This window comes from Capra hircus, chromosome 4, assembly GCF_001704415.2.
Source record: "Capra hircus breed San Clemente chromosome 4, ASM170441v1, whole genome shotgun sequence".
Classification (NCBI taxonomy): domain Eukaryota; kingdom Metazoa; phylum Chordata; class Mammalia; order Artiodactyla; family Bovidae; genus Capra; species Capra hircus.
The window spans coordinates 39262808-39288755 of NC_030811.1; the positions used below are offsets into that span (position 1 = coordinate 39262808).

The 25948-nt window shown below is 38.1% G+C and overlaps 1 protein-coding gene across 3 annotated transcripts in view; it reads left to right on the forward strand.

Moving 5' to 3' along the window:
- Nucleotides 1–25948, forward strand: part of SUGCT (succinyl-CoA:glutarate-CoA transferase) — a 777817-nt gene that overhangs the window by 20466 nt on the left and 731403 nt on the right. For all 3 annotated transcript variants that reach the window (XM_005679346.3, XM_013963404.2, XM_018046996.1), the window contains exon 6: nucleotides 6097–6217. In XM_005679346.3, coding sequence (XP_005679403.1) covers nucleotides 6097–6217 — 121 coding nt within the window. The remainder of the gene's footprint in view (nucleotides 1–6096; nucleotides 6218–25948) is intronic.

Here is a 25948-nt window from a genome sequence, read left to right on the forward strand (position 1 = left end):
GAAAGATTGAAGGCAGGAGGGGAAGGGGATGACAGAGGATGAGATGGTTGGATGGCATCACTGACTCAATGGGCATGAGTTTGAGCAAGCTCTAGGAGTTTCTGATGGACATGGAAGCCTGGTGTGCTGCAGTCCATCAGGTTGCAAAGAGTTGGACACGACTGAGTGACTGAAGTGACTTACTGAAAGAATATTCTGATATTTTATCCTGAATAGTGAAGATTTCAGACTTGATTTAAAAAGTACTTTACAAGTTCATGAAGGTTATTCATCTACAGTGTTAGATGTGCTTTTTCCATCTAAAGTGTTAGATGGAATTCATAGCTCTTGCTCTCAAGACATCAGTGTACATTAGAGTATTTTAGACCTACATGTATGATTCTAAGCAAAAGAAATGAATTTGCTGAGATGTCTTTCTCACTCTCTTTGGATACTGCCTATGTCTTTCAGCATACTGTGATAGGTTTAAATTGTAACTTTATGGGCAGGGTTTCTCTTCAGATCTGATTGATAACAATGAAGTACATTTCAAGTAATTAAACTTAAATAGATTTTTTTGGGGTCTTAAATCTATTGCTTTCAGCTAGTTATTCTGTTCATAAGTTTTATGTCCGTGTTGTGAGTATGAATCATGGCCAGTAGAGCAGTGTCATGGGTCTTATTTTCCCCCAAAATCTTATCAGGAAAAGTTCAAACATACAGAAAAATTGCAGGAATAGCACAATGAATTCTTAAAATTTGTTTTCAATTGGTGAATGACAGCTTTTATTTTTTTTCTCTCCCCTTTAATCCAAATTCCTTTTAAAAATTATTTGTTTTTAATTGGAGGATAATTGATGAAGAGATGGTTGATAGCATCACCAGCTCAATGGACATGAACTAGTGCAAACTCCGGGAGACAGTGAGGGACAGGGAGGCCTGGTGTGGTATAGTCCGTGGGGTTGCAAAGAGTCAGATATGTCTATAGACTGAACAAACACAACAAACGACTGCTTTATAATGTTGTGTTGGTTTCTGCCATACAGCAACTTGAATCAGCTGTAAGTATACATATGTCCCCTCCCTCTCGAACCTCCCTCCCGCCTCCATCCCATCTCTCTAAGTTGTCATAGAGCACCGAGTTGAGTTTCCTGTTTTATACAGCAGCTTCCGACTAGCTCTCATATGTGAGACATTACCATATGTTTTGCACATGGTAATATATGTTTCAGCGCTACTCTTTCAAGTCATCCCATCCCCTCCTTCTCCTTGTGGACTCTGTGTCCACAAGTCTACTCTCCATCTCTGTCTCTATTCCTGCCCTGCAAACAGGTTCATCAGTACCATTTTTCTAGATTCCATATATATTTATTATGGAATTTTTATTCAGTATTTGTTTTTCTCTTTCTGACTTATTTCGCTCTGTATAGCAGGCGTTAGGTTCATCTACCTCACTAGAACTGACTCAAATTCATTCCTTTTTATGGCTGAGTAATATACCATTGTATATATGTACCAAACTTCTTTATTCATTCGTCTGTTGATGGACATCTAGGTTGCTCCCAAGTCTTGTCTATGGAAATAATGCTGCAGTGAACACTGGGGTACATGTGTCTTTCTCAATTATGACTTTCTCAGGGTATATGCCCAGTAGTGGGATTGCTGGGTCATATGGCAATGGCACCCCACTCCAGTACTCTTGCCTGGAAAATCCCATGGACAGAGGAGCCTGGTAGGCTGCAGTCCATGAGGTTGCTGAGCGGACACAACTGAGCGACTTCACTTTCACTTTTCACTTTCATGCATTGAAGAAGGAAATGGCAATCCACTCCAGTGTTCTTGCCTGGAGAATCCCAGGGATGAGGGAGCCTGGTGGGCTGCCGTCTATGGGGTCACACAGAGTCGGACATGACTGAAGTGACTTAGCAGCAGCAGCATGGTAGTTTTATTCCTAGTTTTTTAAAGGAATCTCCATACTATATCATATTATTTTCACTAACAGTGCGAGAGGGTTCCCTTTTCTCCACATCCTTTCCAGCATTTATTGTTTGTAGCTTTTTTTGGTGATGGCCATTCTGACTGGTGTGAGGTGATACCTCAGTGTAGTTTTGATTGGCATTTCAAAGTAAGTAGAGGACATCATGAAACTTTGCCTTTAAATCCTTCAGAAGATATCTCCTGGGGGTAGAGCTCAGGGATAGAGCATTTGATTGCAGAATACATCTCGTATGAGTAAGAACATCCTTGGATGTACATTTAAAATTTATTTTATGATTTTTTTAAACAGATAAATGTAGTTAAATTATTATCATTATTCCTTGTCTTGCTCCTCCAATGTATTCCTAAATTATATCTAATGAAAACAACTCAGAATTAAGTATCTGGTATTTCAATTGATTTTAATTTTTTTTTTTACTGTGAGTGGAAAGAAGATTTCTTTTTTCCCCCCCGAAGAAATGAAAAAGATGATGGCTTCTCCAACATGCAAAATTGTGCTTTTTTTTTAAATTGTGGGCAAAATTCTAGAATAGATTATTAGTTGATTAGTGAACACCTCAGAGAGGAAGAGGTGATCACCGGTGAAACTAGGACTAAGTTGTTTATCCCTCTCACTTTATTTCATAGTAAATTCTTATATCAGGGAAATGTGATAAATGTTTGGTCTTCACTGAAGCAGTTGACTTGTATAAACCTTGTAGATAGTGTGGAGATCCATAAAACTCAGGGTGATTTCTGATGTGTCTGATTTCAGCACTGCGCTGTTTAGAATTTTAACAAATGCCTTAGCTAATACTTTAGGGAACATACCTGTCTTGAAATGAGTTCTCCCAAAACAGAGCGAGAAGGAGAATATGTCATATTGGTAGACTCACCAAGAATCAGTATCTAGAAAATTGCTAGTATATATTTATTTAAAAGAAATGTTTATAAAATGGAGAAAAGAAAAACTTACATGCTGTGTACTTTTCCAGGGATATTTTATCATTAAATATCATAATGCAAACATATTGAAATCTTGGGTAATAATAAAAGCTACTGGGGGACTTCCCTGGTGGTCCAGTGGCTAAGATTCTGCATTCCCAGTTTAGGGGCCTGACTTAGGGAACAAGATCCCACATGCCGCAACTAAGAGTTTGGATGCCACAACTAAAAAAGCCCACAGGTTGCAACAAAGAAAGAAGTTCCCATGTGCCGTAACTAATATCTGACTCAACCAAATAAATGAATAAATAAGTATTTTTTAAAAAGTTACTGGGCCTATTTATCCGTAGAACTCTTTAGCTCCTAAACTCAACTTTTCTGTATTTTTCTTATAACTTTATAGAGTCAGACTACTGACTCTTTTTAGAGCACAGCTCTTTTTAGCTTAATTTTTTTTTTCTATTGTTACACAAGTAATATCTGTTTGTGGGCAAAAAGATGACTATTTTAGCATATAATATAAAATCTCTTTATGTCCTTGTATGCTCATTTCTCCCGATAAACATAATAATATGTATATTGGTTTTTTAAAATGTTTTTTGTTTACTTTATCCATTCTGAATACTTTTCTATTAGCATAGCTTATTCATTACATTTATTTTCTTGTCTTACTGAAAATTGATCAAATCAAGTTGAAAGTTGATGAATCATCTGAATTCACCAAATTCAGATGAATTTGTGATTCAACTGACTATTTTATGTGATTTGAAATATAATTCATGATCCTATAGAAATCTAAAAATACAAATACCCTACAAAACTTTAAATCTAAAAATATAAATACCCTGCAAAAATAATTTTTATTGTGGTATAACGTATATAACATAAAAATGTTGTTTAACCATTTGTACCACAAAATTCAGTAGCACTAATTACATTCATAATGTCGTGTAACCATCACTGCTATGTATTTCCCATATGTTTCATTACCCCAGACAAACTCTGTATCCATTAGGCAATAATTCTTCACTTCCCTCTCCCTCAGCTTCTGAGAACCTCGAATTTACTTTCTGTCTTTATGAACTTGCCTATTTTAGATATTTCATGTAAGTGAAATCATACAATATGTGTGCTTTTGTGTCTGGTTAATTTTACTTAGCATTATGTTTTCAAGTTTCATCCATGTTGTAACATGTATTAGAACTTTGTTCCTCTGTATGACTGAAAAATATTCAACTTCATGGATGGGAACATTTGTCTATTGATGACTACTTAGGTTGTTTCCACGTTTTGGCTATTGTGAATAATGCTGCTATGAACATTTGGATATAAGTACCTGTTCAAGTCCCTGCTTTCAAATATTTGTGGTATTTACCTAGGAATGGCATCTTTGGGTCATCTGGCAATTCAGTGTTTAACTTTTTGAGGAACACACAGAGTTTTTAAAATTAAAAATAATTTATCAAATGTCATTTGCATAAGGTACTGTACTATACTGTTACTATGTGCCATTCAAGTTATGCAGCCAGGAGATGACTGGTATAGAAGCCTAGGTATATTTGATGTCATTTGTTTTCTTTAGTGCCCACAGGAGTGCTTTGTAAGTAATAGACAGAAACTCAGAACAGTATGTCAAAAAAATTGAAGTGTAACTGTAGCCTTGTGTTTTATTTATACTAACACCTACTCTCCCTCCACATTTCCCAAGCAATACTTGGTAGAACTGTTAGAATCATTAACAGTAAATAAACACATCTCAACATGGGCTCTCCCTGGAACATACTGCCCATGTGAGAAGCATCTCAAAAGTTAATTGGCATCTGAAATTTGGAAAGGATGTCTGTTTGGCTTGAGATTTGGAGTGCATACCTGAAATCTCTTCTTCTCTGTCCTGTATCTTAATGTATTTATCATTCCTTTTCTGACAGGTGGTCACCTGGATCTCCAGTACCTCTGTTTCAGGAGCTCTGGGGGATGACAGCTTATTTCCCTGAGATGCCACCTAAGATCCCCTCTCCCTAAGTTTTGTTAAGTCAAATAGTTCTGTGTATCCACTCCAAATTTGTTGACAACATAACAAACAGGCACTCCATTTATTTATGTTTCCATCTAAAGTTTATGTAAATTCAATTACTTTCCATCTAAAGCAGAGATTGGCAGACTGTGGACCAAGTCCGATTTGTTTTTGCATAGCCCATGGACTAAGCCTGAATTTTACATTGTTAAAGATCATTAAAGAAAATAAATATGTGACAGGGAATGTATGTGGCCTGGAAAGGCTAAAGTATTTGTTGTTTGACATTTTATGGAAAAAAATTTGTCTACCCCTGGCCCAGACTTATTCTATTTCATTAGTTTGTGTGTATGAGAATATATCTATGTTAACATGGCAATTAAAAAAATATTGAATAGTTATTAGGCACTTGGATATGGTTAAGAATTATGTCATGAATTTTTCTGTATGACCTCGTACAATTTTTGTGATAGTTTCAGAAGATACGTAGTCACAATTGAGATTTTGAAAAAAAGTTTAAGATTAAGATTTCAATGGTTTGTTCTCCTCTATTTCATATAGTAGTAATCTGGGAATCAAAATTGGGGTCTTGTTTCTGACAGTTATTGATTTACTGAGTTATAGTTTAGCATTTTTTTTTTTTTAGTCATTCATTAAATACATTTAAAACTCTTTGGAAAGGAAGCATCTGGAAAGTGTGAAAGCAATTGACAAGAGTTTACAAGTATTAGGTGCCAATATGTACATGTTGTACTTACATGGAGGAGTATTACATGATAAGGATAGGGTTGTAAAGATGTGTTTAGTTTTAAAGGAGTTAAAAGATATTTTTCATGTACTTTATGTCCTTATAGTCTAATTTTTAAAATTTCTGAGAATATACTTGGACAGACCACACAGCCTAGATATTTCTTACATTTAATGTAAGCAGAATCCACTTAACACTATGGTATTAACTGAACATTTTAATAGCCATTGTTTAATTGACAGTCATACCTCAAGTAGTTGATTAGAGCCTTCACATCTATCTAATTACACCCTGTAATTCTGCTTTTCCTGTGATTTTTCTGAGGTTTTAGAGAGTGAGGATAATTGTGTTTACTGAAATCAAAATTCATGTGGGGATTTGTTGAAAGTTAGGGAGTCCCTTCAGTCTGACTTGTCTGCATTTCTTCCTTCAGCTTGCAGCTGTTTGTGATGTGTTTGTGGAGAACTACGTCCCTGGCAAGCTGTCTGCGATGGGGCTGGGCTATGAAGATATAGACGCGATTGCACCTCACATTGTCTACTGCTCCATCACAGGTATTTCGACCCCACACCCTTGCCAGTGAGTAGGCTTTCCAAGTTCTGTGTCTCTTTCTGTACCTAAGAAACCTCTCACTAGCACTGGTTTTCTCAAAGTGGTTCTGCTCTCCTTCCCTGCCAAGCCATTTTAGGTTGTTGAAAATTAATCATTAAAGAACATTAATGTAAATGAACATTTTTTGTATATTTATTGGCTGTTTGTATTTCCTCTGTGAATTTGTCTGCCTGTGAAAGTAAAACTGTTAGTTGCTCAGTTGTGTCCGACTCTTCGCAACCCCATGGACAACCCACCAGGCTCCTCTGTCCATGGGGTTTTCTAAGCAAGAATACTGGAGTGGGTTGCCATTCCCTTCTCCAGGGAATCTGCTAGACCCAGGGATCGAACCCTGGTCTCCTGCATTGCAGGCAGATTCTTTACCAGAAATTTTTCTATAGAAATTTGGCAAATACCAGCAGAGTACTATTATTAACTCATATGTAGAATTACAGGTGAAATAGTCATTGGCTCTAAGGTAACATAGGAACTCAACATATCACTTCAATATATTGAAAGGTACTAAGCCAAGTAAGGGAAAAAAGTGCTATAAAGTATTCTAGGTTGTTCAGCCCTTGGTGGTGAACTGTGTGTGTTTATGTCTTTAGGCTAAAGGGAAAAAAATTGTATTAGTTATCTTTACATAGTTTATAAGCACTTCACTATTAATTAGGGATATAGTATTAAAAGTTATTCTTAAAATAAAAAGTTACAGTAATAGCATTTATGAGAATAATTGATAATATTTTCAGCTTTTGTTAATTCATCCACCAAATATTATATTTAGTGCAGGTCTGTGATCTGCCAGGCAGTATTCTAAGCTTCTGAGATACAGCAATGAGTAACACATATTCATGCTCTTCAGCAGATTTATGTTCTAGGTTAGGGAGATATTAAATAAGTAAACAGATTCTCTTTTGTGTTTTGTTTTTTTTTGTAGTTGAGTCTAGAGACAAATAGGATAAGGGAGATGAGGGGAGGATAGTCTGTTTTGTACTGGGAGGTGAGACAAGGCTTCATTGATAAGGGGAACATTTAAGCAGAGACTTGAATGAAATAAAGGAGTGAATCATATAGATGTTGGCAGTGAGGGTTTCAGGCAAAGGGACCAGCAAGTGCAAAGGACCTGAGGTGAGACTGCATTGGGCATATTTGAGGGCCTGCAAGGCGGGCTGAAACAGAGTAAATGAAGGGAAATGTAATAGGAAGAAAATCAGAGAGATGGTGGCTAGTAAAGACCTGTGGACTGCTCTTAAAGAATTAGGCTTTTACTTTGAGTAAGTTTGTAAGATAATAGAGAGTTTTAAGCAGAGAAATGGTACAATCTGATGTATTTTTAAAAGGATCACCCTAGCTACTACATTGAGAATAGACTGTTGAGTGCAGGGTAGAAGTGGAAGAACAGTTATGAAACTATTGAAATAGTCCAGACTAAAGATGATGGGGACTTGAATTAGGAATTAGGGTGATAGCAAGCTAGTTGAAAAGTGATAGAATTCTGAAGGTTTTTGAGAAAAGTAGATAAGGTTCTCAGATGGATGGGATGTATCAGAGAAAGATTGGAGTTAAGGATGACTCTAAGGTTGTGGTCTGAGCAATCAGAAAAATTGCTGTTTTCAGAGTTGAGTGAGACTGTGGAAAGATGTTTTGGTGCGGAGAATGTCAAGAGTTTGGATTTGGAATGTCAAGAGTCTAGCTTGAGATCACTATAGATATTTAAGAGGAGATGTAGAGTAATTGCTTGGATCTGATTGTCAGGAGATGTAAAATTTTATAGTTATGAACAAATACATGGTATTTGAAACCTGTGTTTGATCATTTATAGAGTGAGTGTAGACAGAAAAAGGAGAGTGTGAGTGTTTGAGCCTGATGCATTCCAAGTAGTAGATGTCTAGGAAATAATGATGAAACAGTGAAGGGGGTTGTGAAGGAATTTTCAGTGAGGTAGGAGGAGAACCTCCAGAGGTGAAGGGAGGAAAGCATTTATTTTCATAGCTGGTTTAGGCAGAAAAGCGTAAAGCATAAAGAATATATGAACCTGAACTACTTGCATCTTCTAAATTCACCATGCTCGCCCTCACGGCAAAGCCTTTACACACGATGTTCCCATTGCTTGAAACCCTGATCCTCTGCCACACCCAGTGGCTCTCTCTTTGCCCTTTAGAGCTCATGTTGGTTGTCATTGCTTCTGTGCAGACATTTTTTCTTGATCCCTGAAGGCTGGGTTGACTGTTATCAATCATATTTTGTATTTGCCACTTTACTTGTCTTTCTCATCCACTATCCTATGGGCTTTTGTTCTTTTCTTTTATTAAAAAAATTATTTATTTATTTGACTACACCAGGTCTTAGTTGTGGCTTGGATCTTCAATCTCTGTTGCGGCATGCAGGATCATAGCTGAGATATGTGGGATCTAGTTCCATGACCAGAGGTCCAGCCTGGGCCCCCTACACTGGGAGTGCAGAGTCTTAGCCATTGGACCATCAGGGAAGTCCCTGTCGGCTCATGTTCTATTCTTGGTTCCAAACACAGTGCAGAGCACATGGTAGGGAGTTTCTTAAATCAATGAATGAATAATCGGAACTTGACTGAAGAGTTTTTAATAGTTGAAATTTTTTTAGAGTACCACTTTTCAGAGATAAGGGTAAGTGGAAAATGTTATGTTTACATTTTCCAAAGATGCTTTCAGAGGATAGCCCGGGCTTGGGGCATTGTTGGCCTAGTCTGTCATTTCTTATAGAATTTGTCGATAGCACTATATAATGATCATTAATTTAAAATACTTAAAGAGTCTAACTCTGGAGGAGGAAATGGCAACCTGCTCCGGTATTCTTGCCTGGACAATCCCATGGACAGAGGAGCCTGGTGGGCTATAGACCGTAGTGTTGCAAAGAGTCAGGCAAGACTGAGCGATTGAGCACAGACATACAGAGTCTACACCATGAAGTAAATATTCGGTTGTTGTTAGGTCACTATGCCTTAGATTTTTCCCTAAGACAGAAAAGTGAAAGTGAAAGTCGCTCCGTTGTGGCCGACTCTTAATGACACTGTGGACTATACAGTCCATGGAATTTTCCAGGCCAGAATACTGGAGTGTGTAGCCTTTCCTTTCTCCAGGGGATCTTCCCAACCCAGGGCTTGAACCCAGGTCTCCTGCATTGCAGGCAGATGCTTTACTAGCTAAGCCACAAGAGAAACCCTAAAATGCTGAAGTGGGTAGCCTCTCCCTTCTCCAGTGGATCTTCCCAACCCAGGAATCGAACTGGGGCCTCCTGCATTGCAGGCAGATTTTTTACCAACTGAGCTTTCAAAGGAAACTAGTATATTAAAAACATATTTAAAAAAGGAAACAGCAAACACTTTACTTCTTATATTTCAGTAAATTTATCTTAAAATTAATACCTATCTGAAAATCTTGTTTCACTGTAAAAGCTGCAAAAATATTATTTTAAAAATATTTATTACTTGTAAAATTATAATAACTGAAATACCCCTATTTCTCTTCATTCAGATTAATTGAGATATTGTAATACTTTGACTAGGACATATTACTTCAGTATGAAGTGTGCTTTTCATGGTAAATTATCTTATGTGGTGGTATTTTTATATAAAATAAACATAATTGCAACATTTGGCTGACTGTTATTTTAGATAGGATGAAGAGCCCAGTGCCACTAACTTCTTTTCTGACTCAGCACTAGGGATAGGTTCTGTTCATAGCAGATCTTTGCCACTACCTCTGACTCTTTTTCAGATGTACTATTATATAGATGTGTAATCACACTTTTGTTTTTTGTATATCAATACTTATATGAGTGACAGGGTGAGATTTTTCCTTAGACTCTCACAATACAATGGACAGGTTGAGGTCTAAAATATTAAATAGGTGAACTATTATCCGAATTACCCTACTGCTGTAAAAATTCTGCATAACTACCAAATGCAGAATCTCACATGACAGTAATCTCCTTCTTGTGAATGTGGGTTGGCTGGAATTCAGTTCATCTAAACTTGCTAGGTTGGGTTCCAAGTTGCAGGTCTGCTCCGCACATGTCTTAGACTCCTTACACCAGTGGCTACCAAGTGCAAGTTCTCCTTATGGGTAAAGAGCAGAAGAGAACAAAATCTCACAAGCACATTTAAAGCCTCTCTCTGTTCACGTCACTCCTGCTAATATTCCTTTGATCAAGGCAAGTCATCTGTCCAAACCTAACACCAACAGGTGGTTCAGTGTACTATTCCAGTGACAGGAACTACGAAGTCACGTTGAAAAGGGCCTGGAATCTGGGAAGGGTGAAGATTGAGAATAATAAAATATTTCATCACATCACTGAGCTAAATAAAATGCTAATCCCTTTGGAAAGCCTCACACCTCCCCAAAGTTTCACAGCTGTATCTAACTATGGTTAGAATCAAAAGTTCTTCTGGGCTTGGTTTTGTGACTGGGGAATTTCTCAATTTTCTTCCAGTTCTCAGATCCTGTATTAACATTTTAGTGTGGCAAAGGGCCTTGGAGATAGATGAGATAATCCAGTGCATGCTAAGTCACTTCAGTCATGTCTGACTCTTTGCAACCCCATGTGCTATAGCCCACCAAGTTCCTCTGTCCATGGGATTTTCCAGGCAAGAATACTGGAGTGGGTTGCCATTTCCTCCTTCAGGGGTCTTCCCAAGCCAGGGATTGAACCATGTCTCCTGCGGCTCCTGCTCTGCAGACGGGTTCTTTATTGTTGAGCCACCGGGGAAGCCTGATACTGTCTAGCGGTTTTCAGCTAAGGGGAGAATGGGAGTATCATGCTTTTTGCAAACAGGGATGGGCCGTGAAGGGGTGGTGTGGAGAGGCAGGTGTGGTCTGAAAAAGCAGCTCTCCTGATTCTATAATCCTCTCCCCACCTCCTGACAGTCATTAGAAAAGCATTCACATAGCTCATTCTCTTTTATTTCCTGATAAGGAAACAGATCCAGAACACCTAAGGGACCTAAGGTCAAACAGCTATTTAACGGAAAATGGGTTTAAAACTCAGGCTCCTTGATTTAGCATTAAGTGCTTCTATGCTTTTTCTATTCAGACATACATCACTGTTAAGTGATGACATGGACTTTGTGACTACAAGACACTGAGCAGCTCTACTTGAGATTATATATTTTTGTTATTCCCTTTTATGTGTTGATCATATTTGCAGTGGTGGAAGTGATGAACAAATCTGCTCATCAGGGAGTCGAAATTTCAACAGATTCTTTTGGAAGCAACCTTCCTTTGTGAGTCATGAGTTTGTGTATATATGAAGCAAGGGCCATTTCTCTCTCTCTTTTTTTAGAAGTTTGATATTCTTGGTAATAAATGTTTGTTTTTTATTTCTTAATAAGACTGATTAGGTCAGTCTAATGTTGCACATGTTATTATTGGGATCCTAGACTTGCCCGATGTCTCCCAGCAGTATTGATGTCAGTGCTTTCCAAGCACAAATAATCTGTTCTCACTCACATGCTGGCCTTCTTACTGATGAGAGTAATCTTAGACTGGTCGGGAGATTTACTGTAATGCATTCTGACAGTTGTGTGGTTGAGACTGCCTCAGTCTGTGAAATCTGGTCTGCAGGACAAAAATGCTGGACTGATCACAGGGGAGGAAGGACCTGATTATTTTTATTAGCATGGTCCTCTTAACATTTCAGAAGAAGCTGCATGTGAACATTAGGGGGCAGTGTTTAAAAAGGTATAATTCACTAGAAATCCCCTTTTGAGAAATCTGTAGTGTTGCCTGTGTACAACTGGGTAGAGAATCACTGAAAGGACATATCTGTATATTTTCAGAACTTTTTTTTTCCAAGGTGACCGTTCTCCACCTCTCTATACGTTTATAAGTATAATAATATTTTCCTTAGCAATTTATTATTTTTTAGTATTGTAAAAATATATTTTTCTTTTAAATTTTTAAATTTTCAATTTTTAAATTGTAATGTAGTTGACATACAGTTTATATTACTTTCAAGTGTGCAACATAGTGATTTTGTATTTTTATATTATGCGGTTGATCACCCCAATAAGTCTAGTAACCATCTGACATCATATAAAGTTATTGTAAGATTACCACAATATTCTGATTTTATTCAATAGAACCTTCTATTCTTCTTAGTGAGTCATCTAACAGTTTGCAAATTTTGCTTATCTTTTCAAAGAACCAGCTTTTAGTTTCACTGATCTTTTTTTATTGTCTTTTTTGTCTTTATTTCATTTATCCTCTCGGATCTTCCTTCTATGAACTTTGGGATTCATTTTTTCTTTTTCTAATTTCTTTTAAGTGTGAGTTTAAATTGTTTGAGATTTTTCTGTTTCTTTTTTTTGAAGTATATTTATTTTTTTAATATAAATTTATTTATTTTAATTGGAGGCTAATTACTTTACAATATTGTATTGGTTTTGCCATACATCAACATGAATCCACCACGGGTGTACACGTGTTCCCCATCCTGAACCCCCCTCCCACCTTCCTCCTCCTACCATCCTTCTGGGTCATCCCAGTGCACCAGCCCCGAGCACCCTGTATCATGCATCGAACCTGGACTGGTGATTTGTTTCACATACGATATTATACATGTTTCAATGCCCTTCTCTCAAATCATCCCACCCTCGCCCTCTCCCACAGAGTCCAAAAGACTGTTGTATACATCTGTGTCTCTTTTGCTGTCTCGCATACAGGGTTATTGTTATCATCTTTCTAAATTCCCTATATATGTGTTAGTAGACTGTATTGGTGTTTTTCTTTCTGGCTTACTTCACTCTGTATAATAGGCTTTAGTTTCATCCACCTCATTAGAACTGATTCAAATGTATTCTTTTTAATGGCTGAGTAATACTCCATTGTGTATATGTACCATAGCTTTCTTATCCATTTGTCTGCTAATGGACATCTAGGTTGCTTCCATGTCCTGGCTATTTTAAACAGTGCTGCGATGAACATTGGGGTACACGTGTCTCTTTCAATTCTGGTTTCCTCAGTGTGTATGCCAAGCAGTGAGATTGCTGGGTCATAAGGCAGTTCTATTTTCAGTTTTTTAAGGAATCTCCACACTGTTCTCCATAGTGGCTGTGCTAGTTTGCATTCCCACCAACAATGTAAGAGGGTTCCCTTTTCTCCACATCCTCTCCAGCATTTATTGCTTGTAGACTTTTGGATTGCAGCCATTCTGACTGGCGTGAAATGGTACCTCATTGTGGTTTTGATTTGCATTTCTCTGAGTGGTGTTGAGCATCTTTTCATGTGTTTGTTAGCCATCTGTATGTCTTCTTTGGAGAAATGTCTATTTAGTTCTTTGGCCCATTTTTTGATTGGGTCATTTATTTTTCTGGAATTGAGCTGCAGGAGTTGCTTGTATATTTTTGAGATTAATTCTTTGTCAGTTGCTTCATTTGCTATTATTTTCTCCCATTCTGAAGGCTGAGCAATTTAATCTTGAGTTTACCTTCTTTCCTTTGTGTCTTCTGAGCATGTTATTAGTTACACAAATTTAGCAATAAGAATGCTCTCTACCACATTTTAAAGTATTTATTTTTTCTTCATGTTAATTTCACTGCTGTTTCTTTCTAAAAGGATAAACATTACATTATGTTATTGACTAGACTGATTTTGTAGTAGGAACATTGTGTATACCCTTTAAATAAAATTTTCAATTTTCTTTTAAGAAAAGTAGTTTGCAAGGTACCTTTTTGATTTTTGAAAACAAGTTGCAACACATGATATACAGAATAATGTTATTCATATAGAGTTAAAATCATATAAACTATATCTTTCTTGGTATTTTACTCATATGTGATTAGAAATATAAAGATATGCATAGTAATGAAAAATTGTTTAAGAGAATGATTACCCCTGGGGGAGAGATGGGGCACAGGGAAGGGATGCACATGGGACTTCAACTATATTTGTCAAATAAACCAACTGGCAGAATATAAGTACTTGTTATGTTATTTTATACCTTTTTATGTTTGAAATAGCAACAGCCAATGATTCAGAAATGCCCAGATAATTCCCTCCCTCCCTTCCTTTCTCATTCATTTCCTTTGTCTCCTCCCCACCCCCACCACTTCATACATATTTCTTGAGTTTCCATAGATTTCTGTAGAGTGTCCAGGGCAAACAATGCAGGCGCAGTTCATGCCTTTAAGGCGCTTACAGCCTAGTGTCAGAGACACTTCATAAACAAGTGAAAAAGGCAATATATGTACCAACCAATTATGCTATTATGAAAGATTCAAACAGGGTACTGTGGTGGAAATTAACAGAGCAGGGGTTGCATAAGTAAATGAGATGGTCAAGGAAGGCCTCTTTGGGGAGGTAACATTTAATAGATATAAAGTATGAGAAGGAGCCAGCCATGCAAAGAGCCAGGGGATGAACGATTCAGGCAGAGAGAACACCATGTGCAGAGATAGAAAAGATCTAGCTATCTTTAAAGGCCTGAGAGAAGGCCAGTGTGCCTAGAGTACAAACAGTGGGGAACAGCATGCTTGACAAGGTGCTGCATAGAGGTGTGCGAGTGCCAAGCAGACTGGAAGGGGTTTCCACAGTAGAGGGATATGATTCAAATTCCATCAAAAATTATCTTCAAAAGAGGTAGGAATCAAATACTGATGGACTCATGGAAGAACTTGACTGTAAACATTGGTCTTGAAATAATGTTCATGTTTGAGAGAGTAACGATTAAGATAAAATTTTCTTTAGATTACTAAAGCCTCCCATGATCTTTCAGAATCAATAACAGAGAATGATGAGCCCAAATGGATATGGCAAATCATCTAGCAACTGCATCCAACATTCATATCATGGCAACGATAATGCAAAACAAAACACTGCTGCTCATGGATCCTTATGGAGCGAATTAGTCTGTGTGTCTATGTATATTCTCTTTTTCTACATATTCACCACATAGCCATGTCTTTTAAAAAAAGAATACTTAGAAGTCTGCCTTCACTCTAAACCCATAAAAATTTTGAAGGGGAGAAAAACAAGAAGGAAAGGGAGGGAAGCAGGGACGGAGGACAAAAATAGAGAAGGAGAAAAGATGGGAAGAAAGGAGAAAAGAAAGGAGGTAGGCAGGAAGGAATGAATGAAGGAAAGAAGAGACAGAATCAGAACTAAGTTTGATGGAGTAACAATGGGCAAGTTTTTTTAACCTCTAAAAATAATAGTCCAGTTGAGTTCATTAAGCATCTTTCTAGACTGAATAAACAATACAGAGATGACATTAAAAGGAGTCCTCACAGTCAAAGTAATTGGAAACTACTGGTCTAAATTATGAGTGTCTCTGCTGTTCCCCTTCTAACAGGACATATTTTTTCCCCCAGAATTTTAGAGTGTTGTGATCCTCTGTCCAACTTTATAGTCAGTGATCCCTAGCAAAAGTGTGGTTTAACATATTTACCATTTCATACCAAACTCATTGTTTAAACAAACAATGACACCATCTCTGCAGGGGAAGAGAAACTTAGCACATAAATACAAGATTTCAAAACACAGCCTATAAAGTTAGGGACTGAGATTATATTTTGTCTGCAGACATGGACAGACTCCAGAAAGTGACTTTATGCCTTCGCTGTATTCTCTAAGGGCGTAACCTTTTTATCTTTAAATGCTTCTTTCTAGCCTTACACACATAACAGATGTGTCCTACAAGTTGGACTCAGTGGCATGTAAGCAGAAACTTTATTCTTTCCTGCCCTACCTCTGTAAACCTGCACTTCTAACTCATTTTCCTTGCTCACGGCTGAAATCCAGGAAAGTCCTACAGATTTTTTTCTGGTTATTTTACTTCAAGTATTAAAAGGTCCAGTCCAGTGTAAAATAAAAACTTCAGACTTATGACTTTTCCCTTTCCCCAAGTTGGGCCTGACTTCCTGGAAACCTGAAGTGTGTGTGTGTGTGTGGGTGTGTGTGTGCACACGTGCGTGTGTGTGCATGCATGCGTGTGTGTGCACGCAGGTTTATTGGAAGAGCATAATCAGTTTCTTCATTCATCCATAATTCTTCTTTTCCCTGTTTGTAGCTGCTGTTGGTGATTCTTTCATTGTCGGGCCTCCTTAGGGAAGAGTAGGTTAATGGGTGCAAAAGATGTGGTGCTTGGTGGGGGTAGTTGAACCCTGCATTGGGCCTACTGTGTGCCTGAAGCTCAGCTGATGGCTCTTTCTTCTGTGGGGAGCTTTGTAGGCTTCTCTTCAGTCCTTGACTTCTTGTGGTCTTCTGTGTATGGAGTCTACCTGTTCAGGTCACTTTTTCCTATAGGCAGCCCTCATGGGTAGAATTCCTTTTTTAATTTTTAAAGTGAAGTATAATTGATTTATGATATTGTTAGTTTTAGGTGTACAGCAGAGTGATTTGATTAAATATATATGATTGGTATACATATTCAGATTCTTCTCCATTATAGGTTAGTACAAGATTCTGAGTATAGTTCCCAGTGTTGTATGGTAGGACTTTGTTGTTTATCCATTCTATATTTGAGTTTGCGTCAGCTAATCCCAAACTCCCAATCCTTTTCTCCCTTACCTCTCTCTCCCTTAGCAACCACAAATCTGTTCTCACGTGAGCCTCTCTGTTTTTTAGATAGGTGCGTTGGGTCATATTTTAGATTCCACATATAAGTGATATCATATAGTATTTGTCTCTCTCTTTCTGGCTTACTTCATTGAGTATGATAATCTCTAGGTCCACCTACTATTGCCGCTAAGTCACTTCAGTCGTGTCGGACTCCGTGTGACCCCATAGATGGCAGCCCACCAGGCTCTCCTGTCCCTGGGATTCTCCAGGCAAGAACACTGGAGTGGGTTGCCATTTCCTTCTCCAATGCATGAAAGTGAAAAGTGAGAGTGAAGTTGCTCCATTGTGTCCAACTCTTAGCGACCCCATGGACTGCAGCCTACCAGGCTCCTCACATGGCAATTCTATTTTTAGTTTTTTGAAGAATCTCCATACTGTTCTCCTGATTGACTGTACCAATTTACATTTCATCAACAGCATAGAAGGGTTCCCTTTTCTCCATGCCCTTTCTAGCATTTGTTATTTGGAGATTTTTAAATGATGGCCATTCTGACTGGTGAGGTGATACCTCATTGTAGTTTTGATTTGCATTTTTAAAATAATTAATGATGTTGAGCATCTTTTCATGTGCCTATATGACTGACAACTCTAAGGAAATTCTTGCTAAAGATGTTATTTACCTTTTCACCTTTTCCTCACATATCCTGAAGTGGATGATAAGCTAAGAATGGTAAAACTGGTTTCATAGTCTTTCAGCTTGACCTGTGTTGGTGTTCTGGAATTTATGGCATTCTTTTTGAATTTGAAGTCTTAACTAAACTGCAGCAAGAGAGTTCTGTTTGAACATTCTTTAACTCAAAGTGTGTTGAAAAAGTATGTTTTTCAAGTAGTAAAAATAACAGTAAGTAGAAAAAACCCTGAGATATCTGTCTTCAAAATTTTTAAGTATGAAAAGATAATATTCAGTAAGCTAAGAGTGTTTGGACTAATTTTATATATATTTTAAATTATTTAGACCCAAATGAAAAAGTCAATCATTTCCATATTCATAATGTCTAAATAAATATCTTTTCCCAATAGCAAATCCCAACTTAAAGCTGATACTGAATTGTTACTGGGTATAGGGAACATTATGATAATTTTCCTTGAGAATTCTTTGTGAAACCTTGGGATTAAGAAAATCTGCTGAACTGGAACATAGATAAAATGATTCCCCATTATGCTAAAGAGACAAAATCACTCTTCTTAAAAGATTTCTGCTGAGTGTAATTAGGGATGTGCAGTGAGCACCATCTCATGACAGTTTTATATATAAATATGTGTTTGAGCTTCTCCAGTTCTCAGACACTTCCATTTTCCTTGAACGGTTGATTGATAACAGAGAAACCCATGATCTGAAAAGGAACTTGAACTGTTTTCTCAATGGTTTAAAATTCCAAAAGCAAAGAGATAGCCTGGACCTAGAAATATGGTATAAATCTAGGGTCAGTTAGTTTTACCTTTGCTCTCTGATTTCTCATGCGTGGATCTATTGGTTTCCAGTTTAAAGAACCTCTTGAGGCCAAAGACCAACAGAAAGAAGGGAAGACGATGACACTGTTAGTATCAAAGCAGCAGTTATTTAAAAAAAAACTTCATAGATCAAATGCTTCATAGATCGTGCCAGATAAACATGCCAAGACTTAGCCACAATCTCAAAATCCTGTCATCAGAACTAAATTGTTTCCCCTTATGGTAATAGGTCTGGGATATAAACCCACAAATTAAACAAGCAATGCTAGATAGGAAGAAATGTTATACTTAAAAGGATGAAAGAAATGAATGTTAGATAAAATTTAGATAGCATTTATTTCATGAATGCTAATGATTTTTTTCATTCTTTGGATGGCCTTCCAGCCAGCATTAGTGCATTACTACAACTTTCAGCCCTTATTTGAACCAGATTAACTTCACAAAGGTCAAAGTATGCTGAGTAAGTAATAGTCATGCACCCTGAAAGATAAGGGATGTTGATATTAATAGAATATCAGATTGTGGAATCAGTGAATCTTTTTTACCAATAACATAAAATTCACAAAAGTTTATCAAGTGAAAAATACCAAAGTTTAAAAATATTGGTAAATATTTGGTTATAAGAAAGACGTCTGACAGTCTGATTAAAAAATGGGTCAAGGATGTGAACAGACATTTCTACAGAGAGAATATACACATTGCCAATGAGCACATGAAAAGATACTCAGCATTGCTAATTATTAGGGAAATAAAAATCAAAACCACAATGAGATACCACCTCACACCCACTGGGATGACTACTATCACTACTAACACTGTTGGTAAGGATGTGGAGAAATTGGAACCCTTGTGCACTGTTGGTGGTAATGTGAAATGGTGTAAGCCACATTGGATGTTTCTCAAAAAATTAAACATAGAATTACTGTGTAATCTAGTGATTCCATTTTTGGTTATATATCCAGAAGAATATACTTGAACAGATATTTGCATCATGTTCTTAGCGGCATTATTCAGTAATAGTCAAAAGTGCAAACAACCTGTGTCCCTCAGTGGATGAAAGGATAAATAAAATGTGGTATATGTTCATTGGGATATTACTTAGCCTTAAAAAGCAAGGCAATTTTGACATATACTACAACATAGAAGAACCTTGAAGATGTTATGCTAAGTGAAATAAGCCAGTCACAAGAGGACAAATACTGTATGACTCCACTTACATGAGGTTCCTAGAGTAGTCAGATTCATAGAGGAAGACAGTAGATGATGATTGTTAGGGGCTTGGGGGAAGGGAAAATGGGGAGTTACTGTTTAATGGATGCAGAGCCTCAGTTTAGGAAGATGAAAAGCTTTTAGAGATGAATAGTAGTGATAGTTACACAACAATGTGAATGCCACTGTACCATATACTTAAAAATGGTTAAATTGGTAAATTTTATGTTATGTGTACTTTATCATGATTAAAAAAACTTAAATGAAATAATACATAAAAATAATGCAAAGAAATAGAGGGAAAAAATAGAATGGAAAAGACTACAGATCTTTCAAGAAAATTGGAGACACCAAGGGAACATTTCATGCAAAGATGGGCACAATAAAGGACAGAAACGGTATGGACCTAACATACTGCTGCTGCTGCTAAATCACGTTAGTCATGTCCAACTCTGTGTGACCCCATAAACAGCAGCCCACCTGGCTCCCCCATCCCTGGGATTCTCCAGGCGAGAACACTGCAGTGGATTGCCATTTCCTTCTCCAATGCATGAAAGTGAAAAGTGAAAGTGAACTTGCTCAGTCGTGTCTGACTCTTCGCGACCCCATGGACTGCAGCCTACCAGGCTCCTCCGCCCATGGGATTTTCCAGGCAAGAGTACTAGAGCAGGTTGCCATTGCCTTCTCCAGGACCTAACATAAGCAGAATAGATTAAGAAGAGGAGGCTAGAATACATCTGTTGGATCATAGAGAAAGCAAGGAAATTCCAGAAAATCATCTGCTTCTGCTTCATTGACTGTGTTAAAGCTTTTGACTGTGTGGGTCACAACTAACTGGAAGATTCTTCAAGAGATGGGAGTACCAGACCATCTTACCTGCCTCCTGAAAAACCTGTAAGCAGGTCAAGAAGCAACAGTTAGAACTGGACATGGAACAACAGACTGGTTCAAAACTGGGGAAAAGAGTATATCATGACTGTATATTATCACCCTGCTTACTTACATATGCAGAGTACAAGGTAAATGCTGGGCTGGATGAATCCCAAGCTGGAATCAAGATTGCCAGGAGATATATCAACAACCTCAGATAAGCAGATGATGTTACCCTAATGGCAGAAAGCGAAGAGGAACTAAAGAGCCTCTTGATGAGAATGAAAAAGGAGAGCTGAAAAAACTGACTTAAACTCAGCATTCAAAAAACAAAGATCATAGCATCTGGTCCCATCACTTCATAGCAAATAGATGGGGAAACAATGGAAACAGCGGCAGATTTTATTTTCTTGGGCTCCAAAATCACTGTGGATAGTGACAATCAATGAAATGAAAAGACACTTACCCCTTGGAAGAAAAGCTACGACAAACCTAGTTCAGTTCAGTTGCTCAGTCATGTCAGACTCTGTGACCCCATGAACCACAGCACGCCAGGCCTCCCTGACCATCACTAACTCCCAGAGTCCACCGAAACCCTTGTCTCTTGAGTCGGTGATGCCATCCAACCATCTCATCCTCTGTTGTCCCCTTCTCCTCCTGCCCTCAATCTCTCCCAGCATCACGGTCTTTTCCAATGAGTCAGCTCTTCGCACGAGGTGGTCAAAGTACTGGAGTTTCAGCTTCAGCATCAGTCCTTCCAGTGAACACCCATGACTGATCTCCTTTAGGATGGACTGGTTGGATCTCCTTGCAGTCCAAGGGACTTTCAAGAGTCTTCTCCAACACCACAGTTCAAAAGCATCAATTCTTCAGCGCTCAGCTTTCTTTATAGTCCAACTCTCAAATCTATACATGGCCACTGGAAAAACCATACCCTTGACTAGACAGACCCTTGTTGGCAAAGTAACGTCTCTGCTTTTGAATATGCTGTCTAGGTTGGTCATAACTTTCCTTCCAGGAGTAAGTGTCTTTTAATTTCATGGCTGCAGTCACCATCTGCAGTGATTTTGGAGCCCCCCAAAATAAAGTCTGACACTATTTCCACTGTTTCCCCATCTATTTGCCATGAAGTGATGGGACCGGATGCCATGATCTTAGTTTTTCTGAATGTTGAGCTTTAAGCCAACTTTTTCGCTCTCCTCTTTCACTTTAATCAAGAGTCTCTTTAGTACTTCTTCACTTTCTGCCATAAGGGTCGTGTCATATGCAGATCTGAGCTTATTGATATTTCTCCCAGCAATCTTGATTCCAGCTTGTGGTTCTTCCAGCCCAGAGTTTCTCATGATGTACTCTGCATACAAGTTAAATAAACAGGGTGACAGTGTACAGCCTTGACGTACTCCTTTTCCTATTTGAACCAGTCTGTTATTCCATGTCCAGTTCCAACTGTTGCTTCCTGACCTACATACAGGTTTCTCAAGAGGCAAGTCAGGTGGTCTGGTATTCCCATCACATATGGCCTCACCAGATGGTCGACACCGAAATCAGATTGATTATTTTCTTTACAGCCAAAGATGGAGAAGCTCTATATAGTCAGCAAAAACAAGATTGGGAGCTGACTGTGGTGCAGATCATGAACTCCTTATTGTCAAATTCAGACTGAAATTGAAGAAAGTGGAGAACACCACTAGACCATTCAGGTATGACCTAAATCAAATCCCTTATGACTATACAGTGAAAGTGAGAAATAGATTTAAGGGACTAGATCTGATAGAGTGCCTGATGAACTATGAATGGAGGTTCATGACATTGTACAGGAGACAGGAATCAAGACCATCCCCAAGGAAAAAAAAAAACTGCAAAAAAGCAAAATGGCTGTCTGAGAAAGCCTTACAAATAGCTGTGAAAAAAGGGAAGTGAAAAGCAAAGGAGAAAAGGAAAGATATACCCATTTGAATGCAGAGTTCCAAACAATAGCAGGGAGAGATAAGAAAGACTTCCTCGACGATCAATGCAAAGAAATAGAGGAAAACAACAGAATGGGAAAGACTAGAGATCTCTTCAAGAAAATTAGAGATACCAAGGGAACATTTCATGCAAAGATGCGCTCAATAAAGGACAGAAATGGTAGGGACTTAATAGAAGCAGAAGATATTAAGAAGAGGTGACAAGAATACACAGAAGAACTATACAAAAAAGATCTTCATGACCCAGATAGTCACAATGGTGGAGCTATTTCAAATCCTGAAACATGATGCTGTGAAAGTGCTGCACTCAATATGCCAGCAAATTTGGAAAACTCATCAGTGGCCACAGGACTGGAAAAGTCAGTTTTCATTCCAATCCCAAAGAAAGGCAATGCCAAAGAATGCTCAAACTACTGCAGAATTGCACTTATCTCACACGCTAGTAAAGTGATGCTTAAAATTCTCCAAGCCAGGCTTCAGCAATACGTGAACCATGAACTTCCTGATACTCAAGCTGGTTTCAGAAAAGGTAGAGGAAATAAAGGTCAAATTGCCAACATCCACTGGATCATCGAAAAAGGTAGTAAGTTCCAGAAAAATATCTATTTCTGCTTTATTGATTATGTCAAACCTTTGACTGTGTGGATCACAATAAACTGTCGAAAATTCTGACAAACCTAGACATCATATTAAAAAGCAGAGATATCACTTTGCCGACAAAGGTCTGTATAGGCAAAGCTATGGTTTTTCTGGTAGTCATGTACAGATGTGAGAGTTGGAATATAAAGAAGGCTGAGCTCTGAAAAATTGATGCTTTCGAATTGTGGTCCTGGAGAAGACTCATGAGAGTCTTTTGGACAGCATGGAGATTAAACTAGTCAATTCTAAAGGAAATCAACCCTGAATATTCATTGGAAGGGCTGATGCTGAAACTGAATCTCCAGTACTTTGGCCATGTGATGTGAAGAGCCGACTCGTTGGATAAGACACTGATTCTGGGAAAGATTGAGGGCAGGAGGAGACAGAGGCCACTGAGAATGGTTAGATGGCATCACCAACTCAATAGACATGAGTTTGAACAAACTCTGGGAGATCATGAAGGACAGGAAAGCCTGGCGTGCTTCAGTCCATGAGGTTGCAATGAGTGGGGCACGACTTAGCGACTGAAAAATGGAATATATGGGAAAAAAACAAACCCTTTTTTTCTTATGCATTTGAAGTTGGCCTGTATGATTCTGGTTTAGAAAAGGGACACATATGATTTGTTATTCAGGAATGTGCTTCTAAACCCTATGTATCAATGATGCTTTTAGTGGAAATTGTCCACTAAACAAGGTATATGATGTTATCTTCCCTTTAAAGGTCCCCCTTCCCGTTTTTTTCCTCCAGTTTTGATATTTATTTAATCTCGTCATAGGTATTTTGATGAAATATTGAGAGAAAGCATACTGGCATGGCTGTCTGCTCTCATGTTAACACAGAAGTTAGAAGAACCACTTTTGATATATTCCCTGCTATTTCATCTGGCTCTAATGATATCTCCAGAGTGTTCCAGATATTTATTTACATCTGGTGTGAAGTTAGTGTTAATTAAAAACATATATCTGGCTTTGGAACTTGACTATATCAGGAGGAAACTTAGTGTTGGTTCGTGAGTTTGTGATAAGTCTGTTACCAAGTACTTTCAGGCTATCAGCCCATCGGGCCAAGTGATAGTCCCTGAGTGACGATGGAAGAGCATGCTGCTTAATCTAAGTTGCATGTGGAGATGATAAAATCTGAGTCTTTAATCACTTCTGAGTCAAATCACTTTAAGCCCATTTAATGTAGGGCTGCAACAGTTACTATTTCTGCAATAGCATGTCATGTTATTTCATTCAGTCGCTCACCATCTCCTGGAGCTTGCTTAAACTCATGTCCATTGAGTCGGTGATGCCATCCAACCATCTCATCCTCTGTCACCCCTTCTCCTGCCTTCAATCTTTCCCCAAATCAGGGTATTTTCCAATGAGTCAAATCTTTACATCAGGTGGCCAAAGTATTGAAGCTTCAGCTTCAGCATCAGTCCTTCCAATGATTATTCAGGACTGATTTCCTTTAGTATTGACTGGGTGGATCTCTTTACAGTCCCAGGGACTCTCAAGAGTCTTCTCCAACACCACAGTTCAAAAGCATCAATTCTTCGGTGCTCAGCCTTCTTTATGGTCCAGCCCTCACATCCATACATGACTACTGGAAAAACCATAGCTTTGACTAGACAGACCTTTGTTGACAAAGTAATGTCTCTGCTTTTTAATATGTTGTTTGAGTTTGTCATAGTTTTTCTTTCAAGGAGTGTCTTTTAATTTCATGGCTACAGTCACCATCTGCAGTGATTTTAGAGCCCAAGAAAATAAAGTCTGTTACTGTTTCCTTTGTTTCCCCATCTATTTGCCGTGAAATGATGGGACCAGATGCCATGTTCTTCATTTTTTGAATGTTGAGCTTTAAGTCAACTTTTTCACTCTCTTCTTTCACTTTCATCAAGAGGCTCTTTAGTTCCTCTTTGCTTTCTGCCATAAGGGTAGTGCATATCTGAGGTTATTGATATTTCTCCCAGCAATCTTGATTCCAGCTTGTGCTTCATCCAGCCCAGCATTTCGCGTGATGTACTCTGCATATAAGTTAAATAAACACGGGACAATATACAGCTTTGACGTACTCCTTTCCCAATTTTGAATCAGTCTGTTGTTCCATGTCTGGTTCTAATTGTTGCTTCTTGACCTGCATACAGATTTCTCAGGAGGCAGGTAAGCTGGCCTGGTATTCCCATATCTTTCAGAATTTTCCACAGTTTGCTGTGTTCCACACAGTCAATAGCTTTGGCGTAGTCAATAAAGTAGATGTTTTTCTGGAATTCTTTTGCTTTTTCTATGATCTAACAGATGTTGGCCATTTGATCTCTGGATGCTAGCACTTTGACAACATCAAGAATCAGCCATAAATATATATATATATATATATCCCCTTCCTCTTGAACCTCCTGCCCCAACCCCCACTCCCCATTCCATCCCCAACTCTAGGTTGTCAGAGTTTTGCTTTGAGCCCCTTGTGCTAGACAGCAACTTCCAATTATCTATCCATTTTACATATGATAATATGTATGTTTCATTGCTACTCTCAATTCTTCCCACCCTCACCTTCCCCTGCTGTGTCCAAAGTCTATTTGTATATTTGCATCTCTATTCCTGACCTGCAAATAGGGTCATCAGTACCATTTTTCTAGATTCCATATATATGTGTTAATTTATGATATTTATTTTTCTCTTTTTGACTTACTTTGAATTTGTTATAATATCGCTTCTGTTTTTATGTTTTGTTTTTTGGTTGTAAGGCATGTGAAATTTTAGCTCCCTGACCAGGGATCAAACCTGCACCCCCTTGCATCAGAAGGGAGAGTCTTAACCACTGGACCACTGAGGAAGTCCTTCCATAGTCATTTTAAAATTAACAATTTTTATCAGACATTTATAGTTTCAAAAGAAATAGTTCTATAAAATTTATAATCTCAAGTCAGAGAATTTGTTCCCAAGAGCTTGGTAGATAAGTGGATTGATATGTG